Source organism: Gopherus flavomarginatus, chromosome 4 (assembly GCF_025201925.1).
Source record: "Gopherus flavomarginatus isolate rGopFla2 chromosome 4, rGopFla2.mat.asm, whole genome shotgun sequence".
Lineage (NCBI taxonomy): Eukaryota > Metazoa > Chordata > Testudines > Testudinidae > Gopherus > Gopherus flavomarginatus.
Window position 1 is genome coordinate 106,997,870 of NC_066620.1, and position 27,014 is coordinate 107,024,883.

Below are 27,014 nucleotides of genomic sequence, written 5' to 3' on the forward strand. Positions count from 1 at the left end.
CATGAAACATCATATTTCACTGAAACCTTCCATATTCAATAGTGTACTGTCAGACTACAACACATGGGAGTACCTTCAACTCCCCTTCACTTCACAATGGCAACTGAGGGCACTCACAGCCTTTCAAGATAAAGCCCATAGCCGGATAAGATCCCTCTACATTTGTGGCCTAAACAATAACTGTTACTATCACCTATTTTTTCTGCTTGACAGAACCAGTTACTGAGATTCAGAAGATAAATTTAACAGCACAGAGGCTACTTTTGGTACCCAGAGCTACTTCCATTACAGTAGTCGCACAGATGAACTAAAAGGCCATTTCAGCCCTAAAAGTACTGATCCATATACCCACAATAAAAAAGGGTATGTGATTTCACATCATCCTGCTACACACGCCACACCTCAATTTAAGTAGTCATGAAGGGTGCAAAAAGAGATTGGGATTTTGTGAGATTTAGTTGGTCAGATGACTCCTCTAGAACAGGCCTGCACAACATACGACCCGCAGGCTCACTGTGTGGCCCGCGGCAGGGAATCAAAGGGCTCTGGGCTGCCTGCAGCCGCGGGGAGCCCAGAGACCTTTAAATCCCAGCAGCAACCAGGATTCAAAAGGCTCCCCGGTGCGGGCAGCTCAGAGCTCTTTACATCTCAGCCGCGACTGGGATTCCTAGGGCTCTGGGCTGCCCGCAGCGGCAGGGAGCCCAGAGCCCTTTAAATCTCAGACGCTGCTGGGACTCAAAAGGCTCTGAGCTGCCCGCAGCAGCGGGGAGCCCAGATCTCTTTAAATCTCAGTCGTGGCTGGGATTCATAGGGCTCAGGCAGCCCAGAGCCCTTTGAATCCCGGCCGCGGTTCCAGCAGATGGGCTGGGACTTAAAGGGCTCGGGCTCCCCTCAGCGGCAGGAGCTCTGGGCCCTTTAAATCCCTGCCCCAGCCCCGCAAAGCTCCGGGTTCCCCCAACTGCTGGAGCCCTGGGGCCTTTAATTTGTCCCTGAGGGCTCCCAGCCACCTCTTCAGCTGGGAGCCCCTGGTTGATTTAAAATCAAGTATCACCTCCCCACCCCCAACCTTCCTTTTTGGCCCACAGCTGTTTTGATGGAGTGGCGCTGGGAAGAAGGGTTTGTTTCTGCAGGGCTGGGCGGTGCTGGGGCGGGGTGTTTCCACGGGGCCGGGAGGTTCGGGGGGGGGGCAGTGTTTCTGCGGGGCCAGGAGGTTTCGGCCCTCAGCTGTTTTCTTTGGAGTAATGTGGCCCTCGCCGCTTTATGAGTTGTGCAGGCCTGCTCTAGAACAGTGGTCCTCAAACTGAGGTCACCCGGGCTGGCGTTAGACTTGCTGGGGCCCAGGACCCAAGCCCGACCCCCATTGCCTGGGGCAAAAGCCTTCAGACCAAGACTATCAGCTCTGGCTGATGGGGCTTCAGGTTTGCCCCCACCTACAGCCGGGCTCAGGCTTTGGCCCTCCCTCCTGGGGTAGTGTAGTAATTTTTGTTGTCAGGAGGGGGTTGCAGTGCAATAAAGTTGGAGAACCCCTGCTCTAGAAACTCTCTAGACAGTCACAACTAATGAGGTCTTACAGTCATAACCTTTCTGCAATACCCAATCTCTCATGGATCATATACAAGACAGCAGCAGACAGGTTACAAAGCAGGTTTCAGTCCTATCTTTAAAGTCATTTTCATGTATTTTACAGGTTTCCCATCTCCTTTTTTTGTCAATTATTCTTCTTTCCCTCAAAATTAATTTTAATCATGTTCCCTTACCAGCCATTCCTCCAGAGTTCCCTCGTATATCTGCTACACAGCAGTGTTTCTCAACCTTTTTGTTACCATTGACAGGCTTGTTGCCTTCCTAAATTGTGTCAGGGAGACTTCAGCAACTCGTGCTGGTCCATGGACCATTCATTGAGAAACATTGGTATACCAGAACTGAAGTCTGTTAGAAACTCTTTCTTTCCTTAAGATTTCTTTTATGTAATTTCAACCAAATTTGCAGACACCACCAAAATCATAGAAGTAAACAACATATAGAACACAACCTATCTGCAAAGTGACTGCTCTCACCTTTTGCTGGTTAAGTTTGCAGGCAACAAGAGGAGGAGACGATGTTAAAAAAAAGTTGTACACCAAGGAAGAAATAAATAGTAGGCACGAGATGAGAAGATGTACTTAACCAGTTGCACTATGTCACTACATTATTTTCCTTTTGTCTGTATCTCCTTAATACAACCCTGACACTAATTTTTAATCATATAAAGCCATATAGTTGTTGCAGGAAATGTGGGAGATCAGACTGGAAATTCAAAATTAAAGTTTCCTCAAGAGTTACTTCAAGTGTGGTTCTATTCTGAAAAGTGCCTATGTATAAATAGGACACAGCAGATCAGTTATTTGTGTCTATTTAGAAGCCTATAAGCTCAGCAACTAAATCAGTTTTCACTACTTTTCACTTTAATTGGCACCAGAGAACCAACACAGCTTCTTGTGCACCATGAGAAATGCTTGTTAATTTTCCATCAGTTACACTCACATGGAGGGCAGAAAGCACAGATGACACTGCAGGCCTAATTACTATAGATATTGTGACAAAGTTCCTCCTCTACCTTGCTGGGTCCTGCGCTTATTGGCAGATTTGCTCACCTCAGTGATCTTCCCCACAGTCTGATCAACTCCTCCTGTGTCTGATCAGGAGTTGGGAGGTTTAGGGGGAACCCGGGCCCGCCCTCTACTCCAGGTTCCAGCCCAGGGCCCTGTGGATTGCAGCTGTCTATAGTGCCTCCTGTAACAGCTGCACGACAGCTACAACTCCCTGGGCTACTTCCCCATGGCCTCCTCCAAACACCTTCTTTTTCCTAACCACAGGACCTTCCTTCTGGTGTCTGATAATGCTTGTACTCCTTAGTCCTCCAGCAGCACACACACTCACTCTCAGCTCCTTGTGCCTCTTGCTCCCAGTGCCTCATACACACTTCTCCTCTGGCTCCCCCTCACCTAACTGGAGTGAGCTCCTTTTTAAACCCAGGTGCCTTGATTAGCCTGCCTTGATTGGCTGCAGGTAATCTAATCTTGATTACTCTAGGGCAGCCCCTGCTCTGGTCACTCAGGGAACAGAAAACTACTCATCCAGTGATCAGTATATTTGCCCTCTACCCCACTGGCCTGGGTCTGTCACAATATGTAAGCAGCTATCTTGACTTTCATGGGACACAGGGGGAAAACTACAGAGAGGAGCCAGCCAGAGACTGCAGCTTGTAGGGGCAGACGCAGCCAAAGCAGGGACTTCTGGACAATCAGAACATTTTACAGTTTTAAATGGTGCTGACTGGCTGTTCACTCCATTCACCCCCTTCCCTCAAGCCTCTTCCCCTTAAGCTTCACTCCAAACCTGCTCCTCTTACTCACTCACTCCTCTGCCCTGCCCCCTTCACTTTCTATTTAACTTATCCCCTTCCTAACAAAATCCACCCACAAAAAAGTGGTACTAGTATTTTGTTTGCTGCCATCACACAGTTCTCTTTGTTTGTTAAGACCCTGTGTCTGTCCCATCTATTTGGCTTGTAAGTAAGGCTATAATTTTGTCATAGACATTTTTAGTAAAAGTTAGGGACAGGTCACAGGCAATTAATAAAATTCATGGAAGCTGTGACCTGTCCCTGACCTTTAATAAAAATAGCCATGACAAAATGGGGAGGGAAGAGGGTCCAGCACCCTACACCTGCTGTGGATTCCCCTCCCCCCTGCACAACTGCCCGTAGGGATATCCCGCAGCTCCTGGCCACCAGGAGAGGTGGGGGTACCCTGCAGCTCCCAGCAACTGTGGGGTGAAGTCACGGAGGTCTGATTCTGTGACTCCTCTGACCTCACTTATAAGCTCTTCAGAGCAGGATCCATGTGTTTCTTCGGTGCCTAGCATAATGGGGCTTCCACAGGAGATTGGCCCTGGTCACAACTAACATCATAAACATGATTAATAATAGATCAAAGGCTAGCAGAGCTAGCAATTAGGACTTGTTTTTAAAACTTGTAAATTGAACACATTTGATGAGGAAATCAGAGACATAATAAACATGGAACCTTACTATTATTATATGTATTATCAATTATTTTGATTGCTGTAGTGCCAAAGGGCAGCAATCAGGGCTCCATTATGCTAGGTACCCAAGAATCATGTGAGATGGTTCCTGTTCCAGTGAGCTGAATCTAAGTACAAGACAAGAGACAACAGGTAGATACAAAAACAGACAACAGAAATACAAGGTAATACTGAGACACTGATAACCTTACGAAGGCACTTTATCAACTTTTAGAAGAGAAATGTATTTTAGACATAGTCCACAAAATAGGAAAGTTTGAGAACTGTGGCCTAACCAACCAGCCAACAATCACAAGAGAACTAAGTTTCTTGGCAGCACAGCAATTTATCCCATAATTTTAACATATACAATTCAAAAAGCAGATTTTTTTTCCTTTCTTAGACTATAATTGGCTGCTGCTGGACCTGGTCCTACAATCCTACAAATTCCCACTGTAGTCAATAGGAATAGTGCCGGAGTGAAGGATTACAGAATCAGACTGATAAATGTATCACTTTTTCAATTTATTATATATTGTTCCAACAGTGTACTATGCATCTTCATAAGGGGTGCACTGTCCTTGACAAAAATAGTTGCAAGAGATTTCTTTAAAAACGTTACATAGTATACTGAGCACTATTATAAATATATCAAGAGAAATAATCTGTCCTTATATTACCTTTCAGACATTCTAATCATTCCTTTCAGCACTTTCTATCATTTTCTGAAACTCTCTCCGGATATCACTGACTTATAATGTAACCTACACAAAGAACTGGAAACTTTTTTAGAACGGACTGTCATATTGTGGATAAAAGAGGAAAATGGAAAAGCTACTTTTATATTTCTACACAGCTACAAATTCTACATGGCACTTGCAGTGTGTCAATGAAGACACAAGACAATCATGCATATTATATAGTGCAGCAGCAGTTCTTTCCAGGCTCTGAGTTCATCAGACTGTGCACCAAAAGAGTATGTATCAAAATCTGATTTTTAAAAAGGACAGAATCAAGAGAGGCATCAATGTGATTTAAATAGAAGAAATGGAATATTTACCTTTCTTCAGCTGCTGCTGTCGTTCTTCCAATTTGCGTCGGACAGTTCTGAAGCAACCAGTAATATTGCTCAAGCTGTCTTGGATGAAATTTGGAGCATCAGGTTGGGATGTGAGCCCCTTACAGCTAGCAGTCTGATGTTCTATTTGAGGGCACAGACTTAACAGATGAGTGAGCTCCCGCTGTGAAAAATTAACAAAAACAAAACAAGATATACATTTAAACCATTTTGTATAAATACTTGTGCTATGACTATTCAACAGATTTAGGATAAAGTTTTCAAAAGCATCTAAATCCCATAATTTTAAATGAGATTTGAGTGCTTTTGAGATGATTACCCTTACACTGTTGACACAGGCTAAACTAATCCGGGGTATTCCGTTCTTCCAGAAGTTTAATACCAAAGTAAACAAAGTTGCCAACCTTACCTCACATGACTCTTTTAGGTTTGTTAAAGGTGGCTGTTGCGATGTTGAAGTGGCATTTTTTAGCCACACCTCCTTCTCATTTACAATCTTCTCAAGTTCTCCCATTTCCCTAAAGTATGTGTTTATTTCATCCTGGTATTGTATCTTTCTTGCCAATTCCTCTAGGTGCATTATCACCTCTTTCCACTCTGTCAGTATCTTCTCCAGGGCATTTTTCACATCCTCAGTAAAAAGTCCCTCTGTGTCAATGAAGGAAATAAACCATTGTGGTTACAGAAACTGCAGCACATCTTGATTTACAAATATCTAATCATTCCATTTTTCAGCTATACTAATGCAAACATATACATGTTTCATCTATAAATCACAGAGGTGGTTTTTTTGTTGTTTTTTTTACTTCCAAGTCAGCCTTCCTTGAAACTATGTCTAATAGTGGTAACAAGCATTTTGGCTTTTAATTTCAAGCTTATATTATAAGTAAAACTTAAGGTATGTCTACACAGGGATAAAAAACATGACTAGACTAAGCCAGCTGATTTGGGCTCATGGAGTCCAAAAATCACCGCGTACATGTTCCAGCTTGGGCTCCAGCCCAAGCTCCAGGATCCTCCACCCTCATGGTCCCCCGTGTGATGTTGCACTCTATATGATTTTATGAAAATATGCTGATGTAACTGAAATATGCTTCATGCAAAAGGACTCTTGTAAGATATCATTACAAAGCTTATAATCTGAGTGAGGTCATCCTATTTGTATAAATGTACCACTCTTGTATCTGAAACTAGAAATATGGAATGTAACTCTGAGGGCCTACTGTAATTATGCAAAGTGTGGGCCATTAATGGTGGTTTGGAATCTTGATGACTCCTATTAACCAAGACAATTGACTGCAGATGGGTCTGTTTTACCTGTAAGTCTTCTTGTATACCTGTGTGCTGGCAAGTGGGCAATGAAGTTTTACAGTGACATGTGATCACCTGAACTGGAATCCATCTTTAACCTGGTGTCTTTCCATTGAGAAGAAGGGGGTGGAAACCCAGAGAGGGACAAAAGATTCCCACCTTATGCAAAAGATATATAAATAGGTGGAACAGAATAAAGGGAGGAGCCATCATGAAGAATTCCCTAGCTACCACCTGAGCCAGAACAAGGGCTGTACCAGGAGTAAGAATTGTGCCTTGACTAGGAAGGCATCCAATCTGTGAAAGAAACATATTGAAACATCTCTGAGGGTGAGATCTTATCTGTATTCAGTTTCTTACTGTATTAGACATAGACTTGCATGTTTTATTGTATTTTGCTTGGCAATTCACTTTGTTCTGTGTTACTACTTGGAACCACTTAAATCCTACTTCCTGTATTGAATAAAATCACTTTTTACTTATTAACCCAGAGTATGTATTAATATCTGGGGTGGAGAGAGCAAATTGCTGTGCATACCTCTCTATCAGTGTTATAAAGGGTGAACAATTTATGAGTTTACCTTGCATAAGCCTTATATAAGGTAAAAGGAATTTACCGTATTTGGGTTTTAGACCCCATTGGGAGTTGGGCATCTGAGGGTTAAAAACAAGAACACTTCTGTTAGCTGCTTTCAGTCAAGTCTGTAGCTTTGAGGGCAAGTAATTCAGACCATCGGTCTCTGTTGGAGCAGACAGGCATGTCTGGCTCAGCAAGACACAGTGCTGAGGTCCTGAACTGGCAGGGAAAGCAGGGGCAGAAGTAGTTTTGGCACATCAGGTGGCAGCTCCCAAGGGGGGTTCTGTGATCCAACGCATCACAACCCATATGTCTACACAGCAATTTTTAGCCCTGCAGCCTGAGCCCCACAAGCCCAAATCAGTTGACCCAGGCCAACCATAACTGTGAGTACCCCACTTCAACCTCCCTAGTCACTCAATTACGGACCTAAAAGTCACATTTCTCCAACAAAAAACTTCAAAAACAGACTCCAATGAGAAACTGCAGAACTGGAATTAATCTGCAAATTGGATACTATTAAATTAGGTTTGAATAAAGACTGGGAATGTACCTCTGTAAATATAAAACATGGTTTAAAAGCAAGCGTTTTTTAATGATTGATTTGCCCTGAGGACTTGGGATGCATTCGTGGCCAGTACAATTATTGGAAAAGTTTGTTAACATGTCTGATGATGGAGCAGAAATCCTCCAGGGACATCTCCATGAAGCGCTCCTGGAGGTACTCCAAAAGCCTTTGCAGAAGGTTTCTGGGTAAGGCAGCCTTATTCCGTCCCCCATAATAGGACACTTTACTTGCTACATGCATGGTGTGGTAATCGGGTATCACTGCATGACAAAGCATAGCTGCGCATGGTCCTGGTGATTGCTGGCATTTAAGCAATATCCGCTCTTTATCTTGCCGTGTTATCCTCAGGAGAGTGATATTGTTCATGATAACCTGGTTGAAATTCAGGAATTTAAGGGGACAGAGATGGCCATTCCTACTGGGCTGTTTGCCTGTTGCGGTCCCACCAGTCTGTGCTTGTTTCCCGGGCCCAAAATCGGCGTTCAATAGCTAGAACCTGCCCCATTACCAGCAGGATCTCCAAAGTGCAGGGGCCCGCGGTTTGAGAGAATTCTGTGTCCACGTCCTCATCACTCTCGTCGGGGCGCTGCCGTAGCTGCCGCCTCCTCGCCTGGCTTTGCAGGTCTTGATTCAGCATAGACTGCACCAGAATGTGCGAGGTGTTTACAACGTCCATGATTGCAGTATTGATCTGAGCAGGGTCCATGCTTGCCGTGCTATGGCGTCTGCATAGTTCACCCAGGAAAAAAGGCGCGAAACGGTTGTCTGCTGCTTTCAGGGAGGGAGGGGTGAGGCTGTACCCAGAACCACCCGCGACAGTAATTTTTGCCCCATCAGGCACTGGGATCTCAACCCAGAATTCCAAGCGGAGGGGGAGACTGCGGGAACTATGGGATAGCTACAGGATAGCTACCCACAGTGCAACGTTCCAGAAATTGACGATAGCCTCGGACCATGGACGCACACTGCCGAATTAATTGCCTAATGTGGGCGCGTGCACTCGACTTTATACAATCTGTTTTACAAAACTGGTTTATGTAAAATCGGAATAATCCCATAGTGTAGATGTACCATAACTTACAGACCTATATCGGTATAAATTACATTGCTCAGAGGTGTGGATTTTTCACACCCCTGCTCAACATGGTTATACTGAGCTAACCCCCTATGCCAACAGGAGAGCTTTTCCCATCAACATGGCTACCGCCTCTCAGGTAGGTGGATTAACTACACCGACAGGAGAAGCTCTCCCATCGGCATATGACAATCTTCACTTAAACACTGCAGTTGTGCAAATGTAGCATTTTAAGGATAGACCTGCTCAAAATCATTGAATTTTGGAACATATAAGTAAGGACAGAAGCTGTCTTTGTCATCCATCACTAGACAATACAAGAGGTCAGAATTCATGCAAGCAGGGAGGATGTCCTTCAACCAAGTGGTGGTTGAAATCTCTGGAACCAAGCATAGGTGAGTAACCTGCTTAGGCAAAGATCTTTCACCTAAGACAACAAGGGAAGCTAGTACCTTCTACTTTTGTGGAAGGTCCTTATTGAGGGAAAGTCAGACGTGGCTGGGAAGAAGAATGGCTCGCGAGAGAAACCATCTCGAACAAAGCCTGTACCTTGCTAGATTAAGATTTAGACTTTTAGAAGCATATTTTATTTTGTTTTCCTTATAACTATCTTCATTCCTTAAATTTTAACTCACTTAAAGTCTGGGATATACACCTTAACACCCTTAAAGCCGCTTTCTCCAAACAAGGACAATCCACCAGGGAAGTATGTCAAAGCATGGAACAAGCCACCCAAATACCCCAGAAGAACCATCCAATTGCACACCCCTAGTTTTCACCTGCCACCCCACATTTGAACCAATATGGGGTATCAAACAACAAACCATACTCAATAAGGACCCCATCCCAAAGAAAATCTTTCCTGAATTCCACTTCTGGCCTTCAAACACCACCCCTTGCCTCTCCAAACTCCTCGTCAGAAGCAAGCTCCCCACAGACCAGGGCACACTAACTTAAAGTGGCACCAGACGCAAAATTTGCAGACTTATCTTCACCACCACAAAGATCAAAACTCCCCATAACACTTTTCAAGATCCACAGATCCTATGCATGCCTATCAAGATGTGGTATACCTCAGTCAGTGCACTAAATGCCCCAACAACTATGTGGATGAAACCAGACAAGCCCTATGCTCTTGAATGAACTCACACAGGGAAAATGATAAGGCAAAAACCACTCTATCACCTGTGGATGAACACACTTCATAAAGTGATCAACCTATTTCTGACCTATCAATCCTCATCCTCAAAGAAACCTACACAACACTTTCAAAAGATGAGCCTGGCAGCTTAAATTCATAGCTCTGCTAGATACTAAAAATCATGGACACCTCTTTTTGTCCTGTGACTGCAGAAACATTAATGAGCTACTCAACCTTGAATGGTCCCTAAGAACGTGTGCTAACTACTTATGCTAAACAATCTGTTCCATCTTGCATTTAGCCGTGATGCTCAGAGTACCTTTCTTAGACCTGAAGAAGAGCTCTGTGTGGTTTCAAAGCTTGTCTCTCTGACTATCAGAAGTTGATCCAATGAAAGATATTGCCTCACCCACCTTGTCTCTATGAATCCTAATTTTGTTTAAAAATTTATTTCACTTTACCATAAACCAACTCAGTACTGTGTTTAAATAAAAATGTGCATTAATTAATAAGCTGTGATGTGTTTGTGTGTCTTTAAATAAACCATATTTCTCTGAACTACCAGGAGAGGGTTGGACATTGCAGAACACATGGTTTTGGGAAAATCTGGGACTGGAGTCACTCTGCAAGTAGCAACCATGGCTAGTGGAATCTAGAGTAGGAACATAGACCGGCTGCTGAGGTCAGTGCTGCTGAACCAGAGCTGTCTAGCACAGACACTCAGGGTGCAATCTGCGTGCTGGTAAGCTGGTTGTGAAAGGCCCAGGTGGGGAGCAACAGCAGCAAAGCATTGAGACACCCCTAAGGTACAGGGACAGACAATGACAACCTCTCACTGGTCTGGACTGCATCCCAGAACGTGACACCAGGTCACTAACAAAATTAGAGATTTCACCCCTAGCAGGAAAAGAATCGTCTGGCTAGAGACTCCGAGCAAATGAGGGCTTTCTGAGTGGGAAAAGCCCAAATTTTGGGAAGCCTGGCAGAAGTTTTACAAAGTCTATCAGAAAAAATGGTCAACATCAGCCGTGTGCACCATGACATTTTTAGTAAGGAATGCAACTCTACATGTGTATGTGAGGTCATGACCTTGTATGTGCGAAGGATCTCATTTTGTAGAACATGTGGCATAACCTCTTGTGCGTGAGGTCACATGGTGTGGAGAATGCCACCTGGTTCTACAAGATGATGTCCTCCATGAGTGTTCAGAGACCAGACAGAATCATCCTGAGAGCACAGCCAATCCTTGGGCATGTAATGCACGTGTGGCATACACAGACACTACCCCTTTGACTAGCTGAGGACTCTGCTAATCATAACTATGGTACCAGAGTGCAATTGTGGACTAGACTCCAGAGCAACCAACATTCTGTCTCCAGAGTACGTGAAGAGCTGCTTTACAGGAGAATGAGATATGCTTTACTGACAGCATTTCATTCTATTTATTGGAATTATTATCTAGCAATCCTTTGGCATGGCTAAAAGATCCAGTTTTCATTCATGTTAACTGTAAGTTTTCAGAAGTTGGGGTTTTAACAATCATTCACTCAGATTACGGCTCAAGGTATGATCATCTCTTTTGCCTTTGTACCATGGGTAGTGACTGTATTACCCGAGCACACTGAAAAGAATTTTTACACTGAATCACAGACATGCATAAAGCAGACAAATATTCAGAGACAGATACACTGATATTTGTCCAATCCAAACTTTGCCCTAAAATAGCAGGCCAATAACATATAAAAGTCTTGAAGACAAATTCTTTGTGTAAGATTCCAAAAGAACAATACATAATTTTAATGTTGCCTTTTTCAACATCTTCAGATGAATGGAAATAAAACAGAAGCCCTAAGACGAAGTGAATGGACACATGCTACTTTAGAGAAATGTTTTCAGAGCTGATCTTTCATAAGTTTGGTTAACAGTCACATGCATTGTGTTCATAAAGACCAATTAAGACCCATTCATCTCTCTCTAGAAGATAAAGAGTTGAAGAAAGGCTTCATCTGGAAAAAGTACCTTCAGTAAATGTCTCTGCTTCTACTCCGTCAAGTGCTTAAATCACTTGCCTCCACCAAAACAAAATGAAAGAACTTTAAAGATCTCTTACCTTTTCCCATTTGAGCCAACAGATTCTGTCCACTTTGGCTCAAATCATCTAACCGCTGGCTTTTCTCGGCCATTTCATTTTTTAGGGCCTGCAAATCAAATCCCAACAAAGAACGTTGTTTCAAAGATGGGCATTTGAATTGACACAAACTTTTTCAGTACAGCACATAATACATACTTCTCTACCACTTCCCAGGTAATTCGGGATTTCTTGCAGGAGATTCCAGTTGCAAACAGCAACATATCTTTGAGTGTTTGTTAGTGACATTCACTTCAGAAACTAATGCCAAACTGTATTATACAGTAATACTTACTGGTCACAAAAAATGGTTAATCATAGTATCATGATACCAAAAATAAAAGGTGACCAAAACAGTCTGGTTAGCCAGTGATAATGAGATGTGGAAACCTTCATATATAAATTCCAATTCAAACCTGAAACATGCTGCATGTGACTAACTATTCGGTAGTCATTCAGCACCCCATGGGAAAGTGACTTTTCAGTTAAATTTGTATTAAAAAATACAGTAAAAATAAACACCTTCATTGGAAATCTCAGAAGAAAACAATGAGGTGAAGGTAACATCCCATTTACTCAGCAACATGGGCCAGAAAGAGCACACCACACTACACCTCTATACTGGCTCCCCATGGAATATTTTGTTCCCTGCATTTAAAGCCAACACAAGCATTTCTCCCAGTGCCGGTTGCAAGCAGTTGATAAAACACTGCAATTTTATTCCTTGTGTTATTGTAGCACTCTTGGTTTTTTGTTTGATCCATGTTTATTATGTTTAGTCCAAGTCAAATTCAGACAGACAATCGGCAAAATTTCCTGGCCTTTTATTCTTGAACGCTTGACTCCCATGTTCCTTCCAGTTAAATGTGTGTGCCTTAAAGAGCCTCATTTTGGTCTCCTAAATGTCACTGGCAAACTTTCATAAATTCACAGGAGTAAGATTGGGCCCCAAATTAACAGTAAGTGGACAGTGTTATCCACTGAGTAGAGCTAACTGCAGTAATTTACATTGCGAGTGGCAGAGCTGGCCCTGCAGGAGAATGTTATTCTGTTAAAGAATGCATCGAATCCTGTGAAATCTGAAGCTTCCAATTCACCTAGCAAGCAGATATTGCAGATGCAAGCTTCTCCAGCTTGCCCTGCCTATACGTTTTTAATTTGTTCTTTTGAGAATGCTTTAGTGCTTGCAAGATCAGCGCTCCAGGCATATTTTTTCCCCCTTCATACTACACTCATCATGAGAAATGGAAGTGTTAATTCTTTCAAACAACTGAAGCTTCTTCTCCCTCCTACCATTTCCCCCAAAAAAGCTTTTTTTTTTTTAAATAATTGAGTAATGAGAGAAATCTGAGTCGAATTAACGAGCTTTCAAATGTGGTGCGAAGGCAGAGAGAGTCACGGTCCTTTTGATGCAGACTTCACTCCCAGAATGTAACACTGGGCTGAAGGCCTAGAAACCTGTCCTCTGTACTAATGGTTGTATTGCTCCAGTGTGACTGCATAAAGGGAGATGGTTCCTCAGATAACCTGTGCCAGCTCTGTGGAGAGCCCTGAATACTAACTCCCCAAACTTGAATTTAATTTCTTAATCAAAACTGTCAAAATCATTTCCCTTTTTCCTTCTTTTTTAAATTGGAGGCCCGGGGGAAATTATTGGTTCAGACTGGCTTCTTTAACGTATTAGTAAATATAGGTCTGTCATATTGAAACTGGAGTGGCTCCATCTCCCGTCTTAGCTCTTCTCTCCTTTTCATTCCCCAACATGTCTGTTTTGCTCAGGTCAAGCAGCTCAGCTGAATAACCCTTCACATCCTTTACCCACATTAACTGGTTTTTTTTTTAAATTTTTTTTAAATCACACACATGCCAAGAAGCCCCTGGCTACTCCCTCTTCTGCCATGCATCTATCCCTCCTTCCAGTTCCCCCTCAAAATGCATCTCTTCAAGGAGATATACAAGCCACAGTCTAAAGTTAAATTTATTTATTTTTTAACTATAAACCCCCTTGATACATGCCAGTGACCTATGAACTTAATGTTTGCACACTCATCCTTTTCTCCATTAACTTTTCTCCATGTTTGTCACCTTCTTCTACCTCTTGTCTTAACAGAGGCTCCAAGCCTGCAATTGACAACAGACAGGTGAACTGCTATACTTCCCTGGAACCCTTACTTAAATGGGGCTCCACAGAGGAGCATGCCGTCTGAATGTTGTAAATTACAGAATTGGGATCAGACTGTAAACTCTTCTGGGCAGGGACTCTGTTTTGTGAAGAGCCTTGCACATTTATGGAGCTTTATAAATAATGATTAATAATAATAATAATAATAATAATAGCAGCAGCTACAACATCCTTCCATATAGCCTCAATGTCATCTTTTTGCACTGGAGTCTACTCAGAAGTGAGCCTCCTTCTGGATTAATTCCACAAGCAGATTCAAGTGCTGCTAATATTCCAGTAAGCTTTTACAAAGACAATGCTTATTTAAAAAAAAACAAAAAAAATCACAAGGATTCACTCTTCCAGTGGCATGAATTCAAGACAGAGTAGGCATAGCTCCACAGGGTCTTGTAAATTCTACACTGGCTCACAGGTTGGTGACAGTTTTATAGCAACAGTACTGTATAAAGGGTATAATTACAGGGACTCTGACCTATGCTAAGATTGTAAGTAGTAAGATTCCAGTTACTTTAGCAATAAAACACTTCAGGCTCTTCTGAGGGACAGGGTGGGTCGAGGGTCAATATATACCTCCAGGGGATTGTGTGTAGAGACTGCACAGCTCTATACTTTCTCAATGTTACTTGAGTGTTTTCAAATAGGTCCCCATCTCCAGCTGTCAGCCATGGGGCTAAAATAAGTAGCTCGCTAGAAAATACAATAATCCTCTAGAAATGCAATTCCTATTACTACACTGAAGGTGGATATTAGCAAAAAAAAGGAAAAACACTCCTCCCAGTAAATCAGTATGCATGACCCATAGCCAGAGAGTTCCACGTTTGTCCAGCATTCCAGAACCATTTAACAATGGGACTTAATCCACAGAAAGCTCTCAGATCAGACTGTACCTCTAGCTGATAGGAAGCGAAAACTGACAAACTATTCACTGAAACATCCTTCCACCTTCTTAGTTTACCTTAAACTTTTCTTTCATGTTTGCAGTCTCTCTCATCTTCTTGTATTCTTTGATCTCTATGGCCTGAATGGCAGCTTTTGATTTCAAAATCCAGTTCAACAGCTCAGCATTTTCAGAATCAAACCTGGTTTAAAAGGTCAGATAACATTTTTCATCATTTTTTTCTCCCCATTCAGCCATTGTGTCTTTTATTAAGTTCCTCATGTTCCTCCATCAATATTGAGAAAGCAAGGTGGCACACATGCATTCATGTATTTTCACATTACTGCCCTACCACAAGCGAGTAGCGACAAATCTCACTGCTTACAGACTCTTCATCAAACTGCCACAGTGAAAACAATTTCATCGTCATCTATTTCCTTTGCATGAACTTTGATGCAACGGTACCTTTTGCTTTCTCATTTTACAGATGATACCTTACAACACATGATTACTATTTCTATTAACATACAGTCCTATAGGATGAATCTTACAAGGCTTGTAAGCATAAGGTTTCCCTAAAAAACAAAACTAAACTAAAAATATGAATGACAGACAACTAAGGACTATATTTTTGTTCCAAACTCTGCAAAAATTTGTAAAGTTAGCTTAAATGAAGAACCTGCTGCTAAAGAATTACATAATAACTCAGAGCAGCTAGCAAAGGCATTAGAAATGATCAGCTGATTGAGAAATAGCTTATAATCAGGGCCACCCAGAGGATTCAGGTGGCCTGGGGCAAAGCGGTGGAGCTACGGCGCTTATATTCTCCCAGCAGCGGTCCCAGGTCTTCGGTCGCATTTCAGCAGCGGGTGGCCCTTCAGTCACTCCGCGTCTTCGGCAGCACTGAAGGGCCCCCTGCCACCGAAATGCTGCCGAAGACCTGGAGCAACTGAAGGGCCCCTCACCGCCAAAATGCCGCTGAAGACCTGGACTGTCGCCAGGTTAGGGTTCGTGGGGCTCCTGCGGAATCCAGGGCAAACTGCTCTTCAGCTACACTAAGGGCTGGTCTAAACAGGAAAGCTAAGTCAGTATCAGCTAAGGTGTGAATTTAAACCAACATATTTATACCAGAACAGCTCACTGTGAGAGTGGCGTTTTTAGTTTAAACCATTTCCAAAGTGACAAATTAAACAAGGAAAAATAAAATAAAACAAACACTCTTATAAGGCTATGTATGAGGACTATACCAGTTTAATTATATTGGTTTAAAATCACACTTGTTACTTTCCCACGCAGACAAACCCTAATGCAGAACAACAGCCTGTAATCAACCCAGTAAGAAACTAATTCCAGCAAAAAGAACAGGAGTACTTGTGGCACCTTAGAGACTAACAAATGTATTTGAGCAAGTTACTGTTAAGTCAGTCAAACTGTTTGTGGGAGAATTTGCAGGTTTCCTGCCATTGTTCACTTATTGGCTCAAACTTGTGTTATAGGGAAGTGGCAAAAAAAGCAACTGAAAGTTTAACCTGTTTTTACCGACTTCATTCTCTGATACAGCTTTAACACTAGTAAAGGGAGACAGGAAAATGAGGCAGAATCAATCACTTTCTTAAAAAGCAAAAAAAAAAAAAATTATTATATATACATACACACATATATATAGCATCATGAACCTCTAATTCAAGAACTGTAAACAGAGAAAGATGATATTATGGTTATGGCATCAGACTGGGACTAAGGTGCTCTGGGTTCAATCAGACACTGTGCTACAGACTTGTCAGGCGACTTCATGCAAGTTCCTTTCTCTCTCTGTGCTTTAGTTCTCTCATCTTTAAAATGGGGATATTTTAAGCTATAAAAGATACAGTTATTTCTCATTATGTGAATGAACAGCACCTAGCACAGTAAAGCCCTGCTCTTGGCTCAGGCCTCTAATATTAATGACGTACAGAAGCCAAACCGCTGGTCAGATAAATTACTGAATTTTTCAAAATGGAGAGTAAACGGAAAATGGCAAGGGTAAGACATATGCATGCACAGCATTTACTCTGTTCATTTATCTTGACCATAGTAATCTAGTTTTAGTTACAATATTTTATAAAGGACACTAAAATACATTTTGCTTTAAAAAAAAAACCCACAACGGTGAGTTCCTACCAATGAGACCTCAATACATTAAATATATAGGAAAGCTGGGGGAAGACCACCAGTTTTTCTGTCCAAATAGTTGCAACAATGTATTTTAACACAATTAGAAGTAAATAATAAATTAAGGTTATGTATTACTAAATAAAATAAATATTACTTGGCATTTGGATGATGCTTTTCACTTAAAGATCTAAAAGTGCTTTACAAAGGAAATTCTCTCCATTTTTCAATGGGGAAACTGAGGCACAGAGGGGCTGACCACCACATTTTTCAGAAGTCTTGAGCACCCAGAACTCTATTTGAAGTTAAACAAGATCTGCAGGTGGTCTGTAGCTCTGAAAACCAGATAGTGAATGACTTCCACAAAAACCACATGGTGCAGCAGTCACAGAGGGTATGTCTACACTACAGGATAAATTCGAATTAGCTTAAACCAATTTTATAAAACAGATATTATAAAGTCAATTGTGCGCGTCCACACTAGGCACATTAATTCGGTGGTATGCGTCCGTGGTCCGAGGCTAGCGTCGATTTCTGGAGCGGTACACTGTGGGTAGCTACTGTAAAATAATGAGGCCAATAACATTGATTTGCGTCCACACTAACCTAAATCGATATAGTAATATCGATTTTAGCATTACTCCTCTCGTTTTGTAGGAGTACAGAAATCGATTTAAAGAGCCCTTTAAATCGTTATAAAGAGCAGTGTAGTGTGGACAGGTGCAGCATTAAATTGATTTAACTCTGTTAAAATCGGTTTAACAGCATAGTGTGGACCAGGCCAGAGCTACAAACAGAACTCAGGTCTATGAGAAAATGCTTTAATAAATAATAATAATAATAATAATAATATGGAGATACATAGAATCAAAGAATATTAGGACTAGAAGAGATTTCAGGAAGTCATCTAGTCCAATACCCTGCTCAAAGCAGGACGAACACCAACTAAATCATCCCAGCCAGGGCTTTGTCAAGCTGGGCCTTAAAAATCTTGAAGGATATAGATTCTTCCACCTCCCTAGGCAACCCATTTCAGTGCTTCATCACCCTCCTAGTGAAACAGTGTTTCCTAACATCCTCTTTGGAACCCCGCTTCAAGCAGTTGAAGGCTGCTATCAAATCCTCCCCCTACTCTTCTCTTCTGCAGACTAAATAACCCCAGTTCCCTCAGCCTCCTCTCCTTCACTTTTTGACTTGTGGAAAAATTCATGATTATTTGTTGCACACCAATTTCCATAATATTTTGTGTAACCTGTGCACAAATGGAAACGCAATGCAGAGTACATGTCACTGTCAGAGGAGGGGACCAACCAAGCATAATTGGGGCTCCCAGTTATGTGACAATTAAGAGACAATATGTGAAAACAACAAATTTTTTTTTGACTCATTGGCCGTTCGGGGAGGGAGGGGAGCGGAAGAATCAAAAAACAATAGTTGAGTCAACCTGACACAAAATTTTTGGCAAATCAAAAAGTTGGGGGGAAAAAAAAGATGTTTTTTAAAATCTCAAAATTTTAACTACTTCTTAAAAAAATTTAAAGTGAATTTCAAAATTAAATCATTTTGAATCAAAAACAAACAATTTTACAAGTACGCAAAATGTTTTGGTCAAACCAAACTTGCATTTTTTGTTTAAAATAAGTTTTGGCTGAAAAATTTCATCGAGCACTAGAGGTTATAGATATTTCTTATTTGCATTGAGACAATTTCATATATAATGACTAAGGAAAATAAGTTTAAAATATTATCTAGTGAGTAACAAATACCAATAATGTATTCTTACCTTTTTTTTGCTCCAATATCCACGGGTATCTGCCTTTTCTTTGGTGGTGGAGGTGGTGGTAGTTCCTGTCTGTATTGTTTTACCATTAGCTGCTCCTTTACAGAAATCATTTCTGTATCTGTCTTCTGTGACACTTGGGACACTCCTATATTTCCCACCGCCTGTGTTACCTACACAAAATGATTTAGCAAAGAGTTTATTCTTTACGGTAGAAATTCTCTGTGCATTTTTTTCCAATTACATTTACATATCATTCAAACCCATTTACCAATAAAAACAACTCCTCACACATTTAGCCCTTCTTATCCGTAGACAGAAGTAAGTAACATTATCCTAATTCTTCCAGATGGGGAAACTAAGCATCAAAACTCTCAAATTGACTGAAAGTTTGCAGCAGATTGAGTAAATATAACCAACAAAGCCAATGACAGATTTTCATTCACCAGTAAAAACCAAACACTCGGGGGAGGGAAGGGGAGACAGTTGAAGGAGTTGTTTTTTTTGAAGTATAACACAAAACTTTATAAACGCTTATGCTGCCAGTTCATCACAACTAGACTCCAACTATGCAAAAATTGACACGCAATCCAAGGTCCATTACCATCAATGGGAGTCTATTAACTGTACAGGGCTTTGAACTGGACTCATGGGAGTGCTCTAGATAGTCAAAGTCAAGCACATGATTAAGTCTTTTTCAGAAATGTGGCCTAGCTTACTCAGCACTCCTTACTGAATGGGAGTTTTGTGAAAGAAAGAAATACTAACTAGAGCCCTAAATAGTAAGATATGGTGTAAACACGCAAGCCTTGTTCTTATTCTTGCATGCCAATATAAATATTTGTGTCTATAATTTCAATATATCATGGTAAATCTGTACCATATTGAGAAAAATCACAAGGTCTAAATTCAACCTTAGTATGATTCCATGTACTTATTTATTCTGACTTCTACAGTATCACCAATTCAGCCAAATCTCAGCACCCTTACAACAACATAATCAATAAAATTCCCAACAATATAAAATAAACTATTTTGTCCACCAGTAAAAAATAAAGATAAAGATATTAATGAGGCCCCCCTCCAGGGCAGGCTCCAGCTTCTCTGCCACCCCAAGCGGCAAAAAAGACAAGTGGTGGCACTTCAGTGGCAGCTCCATTGCGCCACTTCTTCGGCAGCAGCTCTTCCCTCTCTTCCTCTTTGGTGGCAGCTCAAAGAGGAAGAAAGGAAATGAGGAACTCGCCACCGAATTCCCTCCGAAGACCCAAACGTGCCGCCTCTTTGAATTGGCAGCCCCAAGCACCTGCTTCCTATGCTGGTGCCTGGAGCCGGCCCTGCCCCCTTCCCTCCCCCAACCTGAGTGGTAGAAATTGGGCCTCACACAGCTGTGTCCAAAAGGGTAATAAATTTGGGCTCTGACAGACCAAGGGAAGTCCACAGAATTACATTATGGATTAATTTAGGCATAAGTAATTGCATGAACCTTCCTTTACCAAAGCTGGTGCCAAAGGACACATCAAGGATTGAAAGACAATTTAATATTGTTTGCTTACCTGATTAGAGAAGTCCTCAAGCTTCTGAACTAAGCTGTCCCACCTCTGAGTTAGTTCTTCCAGATCACTGTCAATTTTCTTTGAAGCCCTGTTATTCCCAAGGAGCTGTGCCACATCCTGACCAACCTCACTTAACTGATCTAGCATTTGACGCTTCATTCCCATATCTTCCTTCAAAATCTGTCATTTTAAAAAAATCCATTAACTGTTTTCACTTAAAGATCCTAAATATTTTCCCACCACTTCCCAGATTTTATTCAAATTCTCTTATTTCCATAGACAAACTTATCCCATGATCTATGTGTTTCAAAAACACAATTCTTTATCATGCAACAAGAGAAAGAAATTTTTAAAAAGAATCAGCCCCAGAATCAGCTATTATATTGTAGAGTATTCAAGAGTACATTTACTACAAAATTTTGCATAGGTCTTAGCTAGCACTGGGAACTATGGAAAGTGTCTTTTACTGACAGTCTTCAGTGAAACAATGGGAACTGTTGACCACAAAGGCAACTGGTCATAATGCAGCACAGAGAACCAGAGTTTGCCACAATAAGTTAAATACTCAAAACAGATGCTATTTTACAAAGAAAGAACTCCATGAAGGACTTTGACAAACATAAGGAGGGAATGTATGGCCTCATTTTCAAAGATGCCGAATGTTCACAGCTCCTACTGATGTCAAATGAAGTCAGGCCAACAACATGTTACTTACTCATGTTGTTTAAATTGACAGGGAAGACCAGGATAGGAATACTCACTGCCAGTTTTCGAACATTCACACTCAGCTCTGTTTGATCTCTGAAGTTCCTTGTTTGGACTTTATTTAAAGCCTCCTCTTTGTCAGTTAACCAAGCTTTCAACAAGCACTGCAGAGGAAAAAGAATACAGCACTTCTGAAACATACTACCGTGTCAAACAACTAATGGCAAATTACTCCTTTCAGATCTTCCTGTTAGATCACACCACCACTGTTCTGCAATCCTTACATGCATCAAACTCCTATTGGCGTTAATGGGAGTAGCACACATGCAGAGATAAAAGAATATCAGATTAGAGATCTGCCAGAAATCCAGCCTACATTTACAAATTATTATACCAGAGTTAAATATAGTGAAATATTTAGAATAATCTATTTTCCTTCTCATCACTAGCAGGCCTAGTGCTCCAAAAAGCTTGCTCTCTGGACCTTTCAGTGTTTCTAGCCTTGGCAGTTTGTCACAATCAACTTTCAAATCACGACATTCTAATTACCATCCTTGAATCTTTCTCAACTTCAACACAGCTTTAGCAGGCAATGCCTCACAAACTGCTAGAGACAGAGACTGACGCTGTAAGGATACACTACTGTCGAACACCACAAATGAGAAGGGCTCTAACTTTTTCATAGTGTGGAGAAACTGTCTCAGCTTTTCCACCCATCTCATCTGGAATTGTGAAGACCACTGTCCTTCCTCATTAGTGGTCAAATACCATTGTTATGGCAACCATTACGCCTTATGTGAAAAAACGTTAGTACTGTATATTAGCTTCTTTTAATATAACTTAACAGCTGGAAGCAATGAGAAGCTGCCCATGTATCATCCAACACTCCATGGACCACAGTTTAAGAACCACAGGGACGTAGGGTTTTTTTGTTTGTTTGTTTCAAAGCAGCCTTAGCAGTTCACGGGACATTAGACTATAGAAGTGTCACTAGATCCTCAGTCTAGTTGTGCAGTTTTGGCATTGGTCCAGGACTGATTAGCAATTCCTGGACCTAAGACTACTTTAGTTTTCCCTTCCTATATAACCTGAGTACATAAATGTATAGACAGAAAAATATAAGGGTGATGAAAATGCCATAAAGTATGAAAGAACAAGACCACAACACCACACATTCATTGGAAAAACTAAGCTGATGTTCCAGCCAACACATTTTATATAGCTGAGTTAAGCAGCTCTTCAACATGAATGATTAATCTCTGCTAATTTAGCTGACAATGATAACCTTCCCCAGGAAACCGAAACATTATAATTATTACAGTGCCAAGAAATAAATGGCAATGACTAATTTGTTTCCTGAGTGGTAAGAATTATGCTGACTAGGCAGTTAGGCTTCCAAAGATTCTTTAGGCAGTCATAAAAAGACTGATGCATCTCTGTTCATTCTTCCAGTTGACTGGTGAAATGGTGGAAGTGACAGCAGCTGAATGATCTAAAATATTTTTGTCAATGAACACAAATATTTTCCTAGAACTTGAAATTAGTTCTAATTTCAGAATTTCTAGTTAACTTAGTTTTCCTGAAACATAGGGACTGATGAATTAAGCTTGGTAGCATAGATGACTGATCCTGAGCCAGTGCCTCAAACTGAAGCAATGGTTGCGTTAAACCATTTAATTATTTCTTCAGATGACAGGACATTTCAGTAAAACACTAACATTTCCACATCATCACGCTTACTGTATTTTAAATACACAGTAAAAAACCTTTAAGGATTTTTTATTTTCAGAGTCACACAGTTCATGTACATTATGTAAAATATGTGCACATGAAGAGACTCCTGTGTAAGACGCACTCATTTCTATTGATTAAGCTGTCCCCACTTCCTGGTTAGCAAGCAGTCCTCCAGAATGCACATCTGATAAGAACTGCACTTGCAGTTCTGCAAAGATCAGAAGCACGTTCACATAAGCGACTTTAACATGGGAGTAGTTGAGGGCCTGAACCCTGACCTAGAGTGGGATTAGTGGCTCCTCTGTTCATCTCCTTGACTCAGATATAAACCTACACCACACAAAAACTGCCATAAAATTTTGCTGTACATTTCTCTGATTATACAAGAATATATGTATGACTTTTGAGAAACCAGTTTCTAAAACCTGGTCCACAATAGCAGCAGAGCTATGCTAACTACAACCAGGACTACTGGTAGTCTATAGAAAACATTACTATAACATGGTTCTCAGGCCTCGTGTATATACTATAGAAGTAAGGTCAACATAAGGCAATTTATGTCAACCTAGCTCTGTAAGCATCTAACACTAAAGTGTAGTTCCTACCGATGATTGCCCACTATCTCAACTTAACTCCACCTCCGTGACAGGCATTGTGTTATGGTTGATGTAGTTAGGGCAATGCAGTGTCTGTGTAAGTTCTGTGTTACTTACATCACCTGGTGACCATCAGCCCTGGGCAGGGCTCACCGATTTGTGTAGATTTGCTCTCAGTCACAGAAGCCAGGCTGGAACCCTGCTAGCTACAATGGGATAGGTAACACTGTTCTATACCCAGCATCCATAGGACCCAAACAGATTTTAATTATGTTTATATATATATATATATATATATGTTTATTGTTTATAGCATTTCACGTCACTATTTAAAAACGCCAAGCTGTCAAATTACTGCCCAACTATTGCTATTAAACAGGACTACAGAATAAGCACTAGCTCTCAAACAAGGGCTCTATCACAGCTGAAGAAAGCACCCAGTGTGATTGCTTCTACTAAGACCTAAATATGTTTATTTGCACAGCAAGTTAAAAATAAAGTGTAGTGTCACATCAAGTAGGCTTAAACTCATATTGCCATCTGTGTGTCTCAAAATTAATATTCAAATCAGCAAATATTGAGATAGGGCACGTATCTCACTCTGTTAAATTGCCTGTTTTATTTTATATCCATAATTGTAAAAATATTAGTCATAGGATTGATTAGTTGGCTGGAAAATGATGTGTTTGTTCGTTCATGTTGGCAGCACGTATAGCACATTTGGGAAAGATTCTAGAATTACCAGGCTGCCAAGTACTTAGTGATTCACTGTTACTGCACTCTCAGAGTCAATGACAAACAGTTTCCATTTTACTCCATTCTTTACTGGTCTTAACCCAAATAAAACAATCTGTTATTTAAATACTGTTATACAGTTTGAATATAAATCAGATACAAATCCTTTAACTGTCTCACCATTACACAGACAAACATGCACTCATGGGCGGCGGGTATAATAGGCAAGGGGGGGGTAAGCCTGCCCAAACCCAGGCCATAGCCCCACCCATGCTCCACCCTGAGGCCTCTTCCTCGCTCCCCTGTTCCCCCAAACCTGGTGGGGGCTCAGCTCAGGCCGGTGGCCTGGAGCTTGGGGCTTCGCTGGCCAGCGGCAAGCTCAGGCATACTGGTGTGCCCAAGTCCTCGGGCTAGCCAGCGATCCAGGACAGCTGGTGCGGGTGGATCATGGCCCAGCTCAGCTCCTCCAGCTGTAATGGGGGGAGGAGTGGCAGAAGGGGTGTGGCTAGCCTCCCCGAAGGGGGTTTCACGCACCAACCATGTATGCGTGGTTAACTAACAAGACAGAAGAGTCCAATGACCATGGGGTTCAAAGTTGATAAATTATCCCCAACACTCCACAGATATTGATCCTGCAAGATGAGATGCTCAGAAGAGCACTGTGATGCAATTACTTCTATATTAAAGTCACTGGGAATGAACACTGATATTATTATGAAGAAGAAGTTAGGATTATTTATTTTAATAATGCAAGAAAAATTAAACTGAAATGCAAAAACGTGCAACTGTTAAAAATTTTATTTTCTACAACACTTCACCTGTGGAACACACTGGCACAACATATTACAAAGGAAAAACAATTAGGAATTTTTAAAGGGATTATATACCGTATATACTCGTTCATTAGCCCGTTCATTTATAAGCCGACTCCCCCAAGTTGGTTAGGTAAAAATAGCAAAAACTGTATGACCCTTTCATAAGCCAACCCTATATTTCAGGGGTTGGCAAACTTTGGCTCCCGGACATCAGGGTAAGCAGCTGATGGGTTGGGACATTTTGTTTACTTGGAGCCTCTGCAGGCATGGAGCTGAGGGGCTCCGTGCCTGCAGACATTTCAGGTAAACAAAACAACATTGTATTAGATATTCAATTCAAATGATTCCATAGAGTTTAAAATCATCAAATTTTGGTGTAGACCTCTTTATAAGCCAACCCCCGCTCCATGACGTGTCACTTTTTTACCAAAAATATTCGGCTTATGAATGAGTACATATGGTATTTTCACAGTTATGAAACCACTACATTGGACAGGATAAAAGTGTGACAGCTCTCATGCCTAGGCTTAAGAAACTTCTTCCTCAGATGCTTGAATAAAAGGGTCACTATGCTCAGGAACCCCAAACGAAAATGACAACCAAAATGCAGCTCCACAGGGCTGTTTTCTCCCTGAAAGCAGTTAGTCTCTCTCAGAAGTCCGTCATCAGAAAAACAAAAGAAGCAGCTGCAGAATTGCCCAAATCCTCCTCTGTATCAAGTGGAGGAAGAAGAGTAACCTGGGTCCCTTCCACCAGGCCCCAGTCAAATTCTCTGCATTGGAGATGAAGCTCTGCTCATCTCTTACTAGCAACCCCTCTCCACCCTGACTCATTGAAAATCTGAGATACTTAATGGCTTCTCTTTCATAAGGCACAGCTCTTTCCTCCAATCTTCAAACTTATTAGTTCCCAGGTCCCTTTATTTAGTTCTGAAACCTCAAGCAGTTCCTACTACTTCGACTTTTGATCTCAACAGAGCAAAGGGATTTAATTACTTCATGATTCAGCTGCCAACAGAGTATTGCATCCTATCACATCACATTATTGCATAATTGTTCATTATAACGGTTTTAAAGTTTCCTCAGAAGCATGGCAGAGACAGGGTACTGGACAAGATTGGTCTGATGCACTACAGTTATTCCTATATTACTGTCATGTACAGGTTGGCAGGTCCCAAGGAGAAGAGATTAATTTTGCATCTTGTGGCAAATAATTTTACAGATGAAAATTTTACAGTTTGACAAATGTTTTTGGTAGTTACAATTGTAATGAGTTAAAATCAGAATTTTTGGATAGCTGCACAGCTTCCTACCTGCTCTTCTACCAACTCCTGCCACAGTATCTGTATGTCTTGCAGCTTCATCCAACGTTCCTCAGTCCAATGACAAACTGCTGTCCAACGCTCGCCAAGTCTCTACAACAGCAAGAAACATTAATGAATATTCACAGTCACACTTTGAAATGCATAAAAAGCCAGATATTCAAAACACATGATTATTTTCTCTAAATCACTACAACCTCTTTCTAAAATAAAAATTATTCAAATCTAGAATTGAAACTATTGTTCTGAAGAAAGTCAAAGGAGGGAAATTTTAAGAGTCCTCTACCGGTGGACTAATTCCAATTTGCTTTTGAAAATCCCACGCTTTATCATCTCTTGTTTTAAGCCAAGTAATAGTACTTTTAATGTAGAACATTTTTGGGGAAATACTTTAGAACTACAAGTTATTTAGGTAGAACATAAAAAGGTCAACTCTTCAAACAGCAATATACTTTACAACCAAATTTCTCATGAACATCTCTTTTGAATAAATAATTTTGATTGAGAAGGTAAAAAAACTCTACTGTATATCATCCCCTTACTTTTGTATAGTTCCACAAATAAAATTGCATTAAGGGTAAAATTTTCAAAAAAGAGTGTCTGCCTCTTAAGAGTACAAGTC

The 27,014-nt window shown here is 41.1% G+C and overlaps 1 protein-coding gene across 1 annotated transcript in view; it reads right to left on the minus strand.

The window, feature by feature from the left end:
* UTRN (utrophin) overlaps nucleotides 1-27,014 on the minus strand; it is a 565,218-nt gene that overhangs the window by 451,289 nt on the left and 86,915 nt on the right. Inside the window, exons 13-20 of the mRNA XM_050949465.1 lie at nucleotides 26,384-26,485; nucleotides 21,248-21,355; nucleotides 20,487-20,666; nucleotides 18,937-19,106; nucleotides 15,081-15,204; nucleotides 11,926-12,013; nucleotides 5,553-5,791; nucleotides 5,126-5,306 (exon numbers count right to left, since the gene is read on the minus strand). Of these exons, the coding sequence (XP_050805422.1) occupies nucleotides 5,126-5,306; nucleotides 5,553-5,791; nucleotides 11,926-12,013; nucleotides 15,081-15,204; nucleotides 18,937-19,106; nucleotides 20,487-20,666; nucleotides 21,248-21,355; nucleotides 26,384-26,485 (1,192 nt within the window). The remainder of the gene's footprint in view (nucleotides 1-5,125; nucleotides 5,307-5,552; nucleotides 5,792-11,925; nucleotides 12,014-15,080; nucleotides 15,205-18,936; nucleotides 19,107-20,486; nucleotides 20,667-21,247; nucleotides 21,356-26,383; nucleotides 26,486-27,014) is intronic.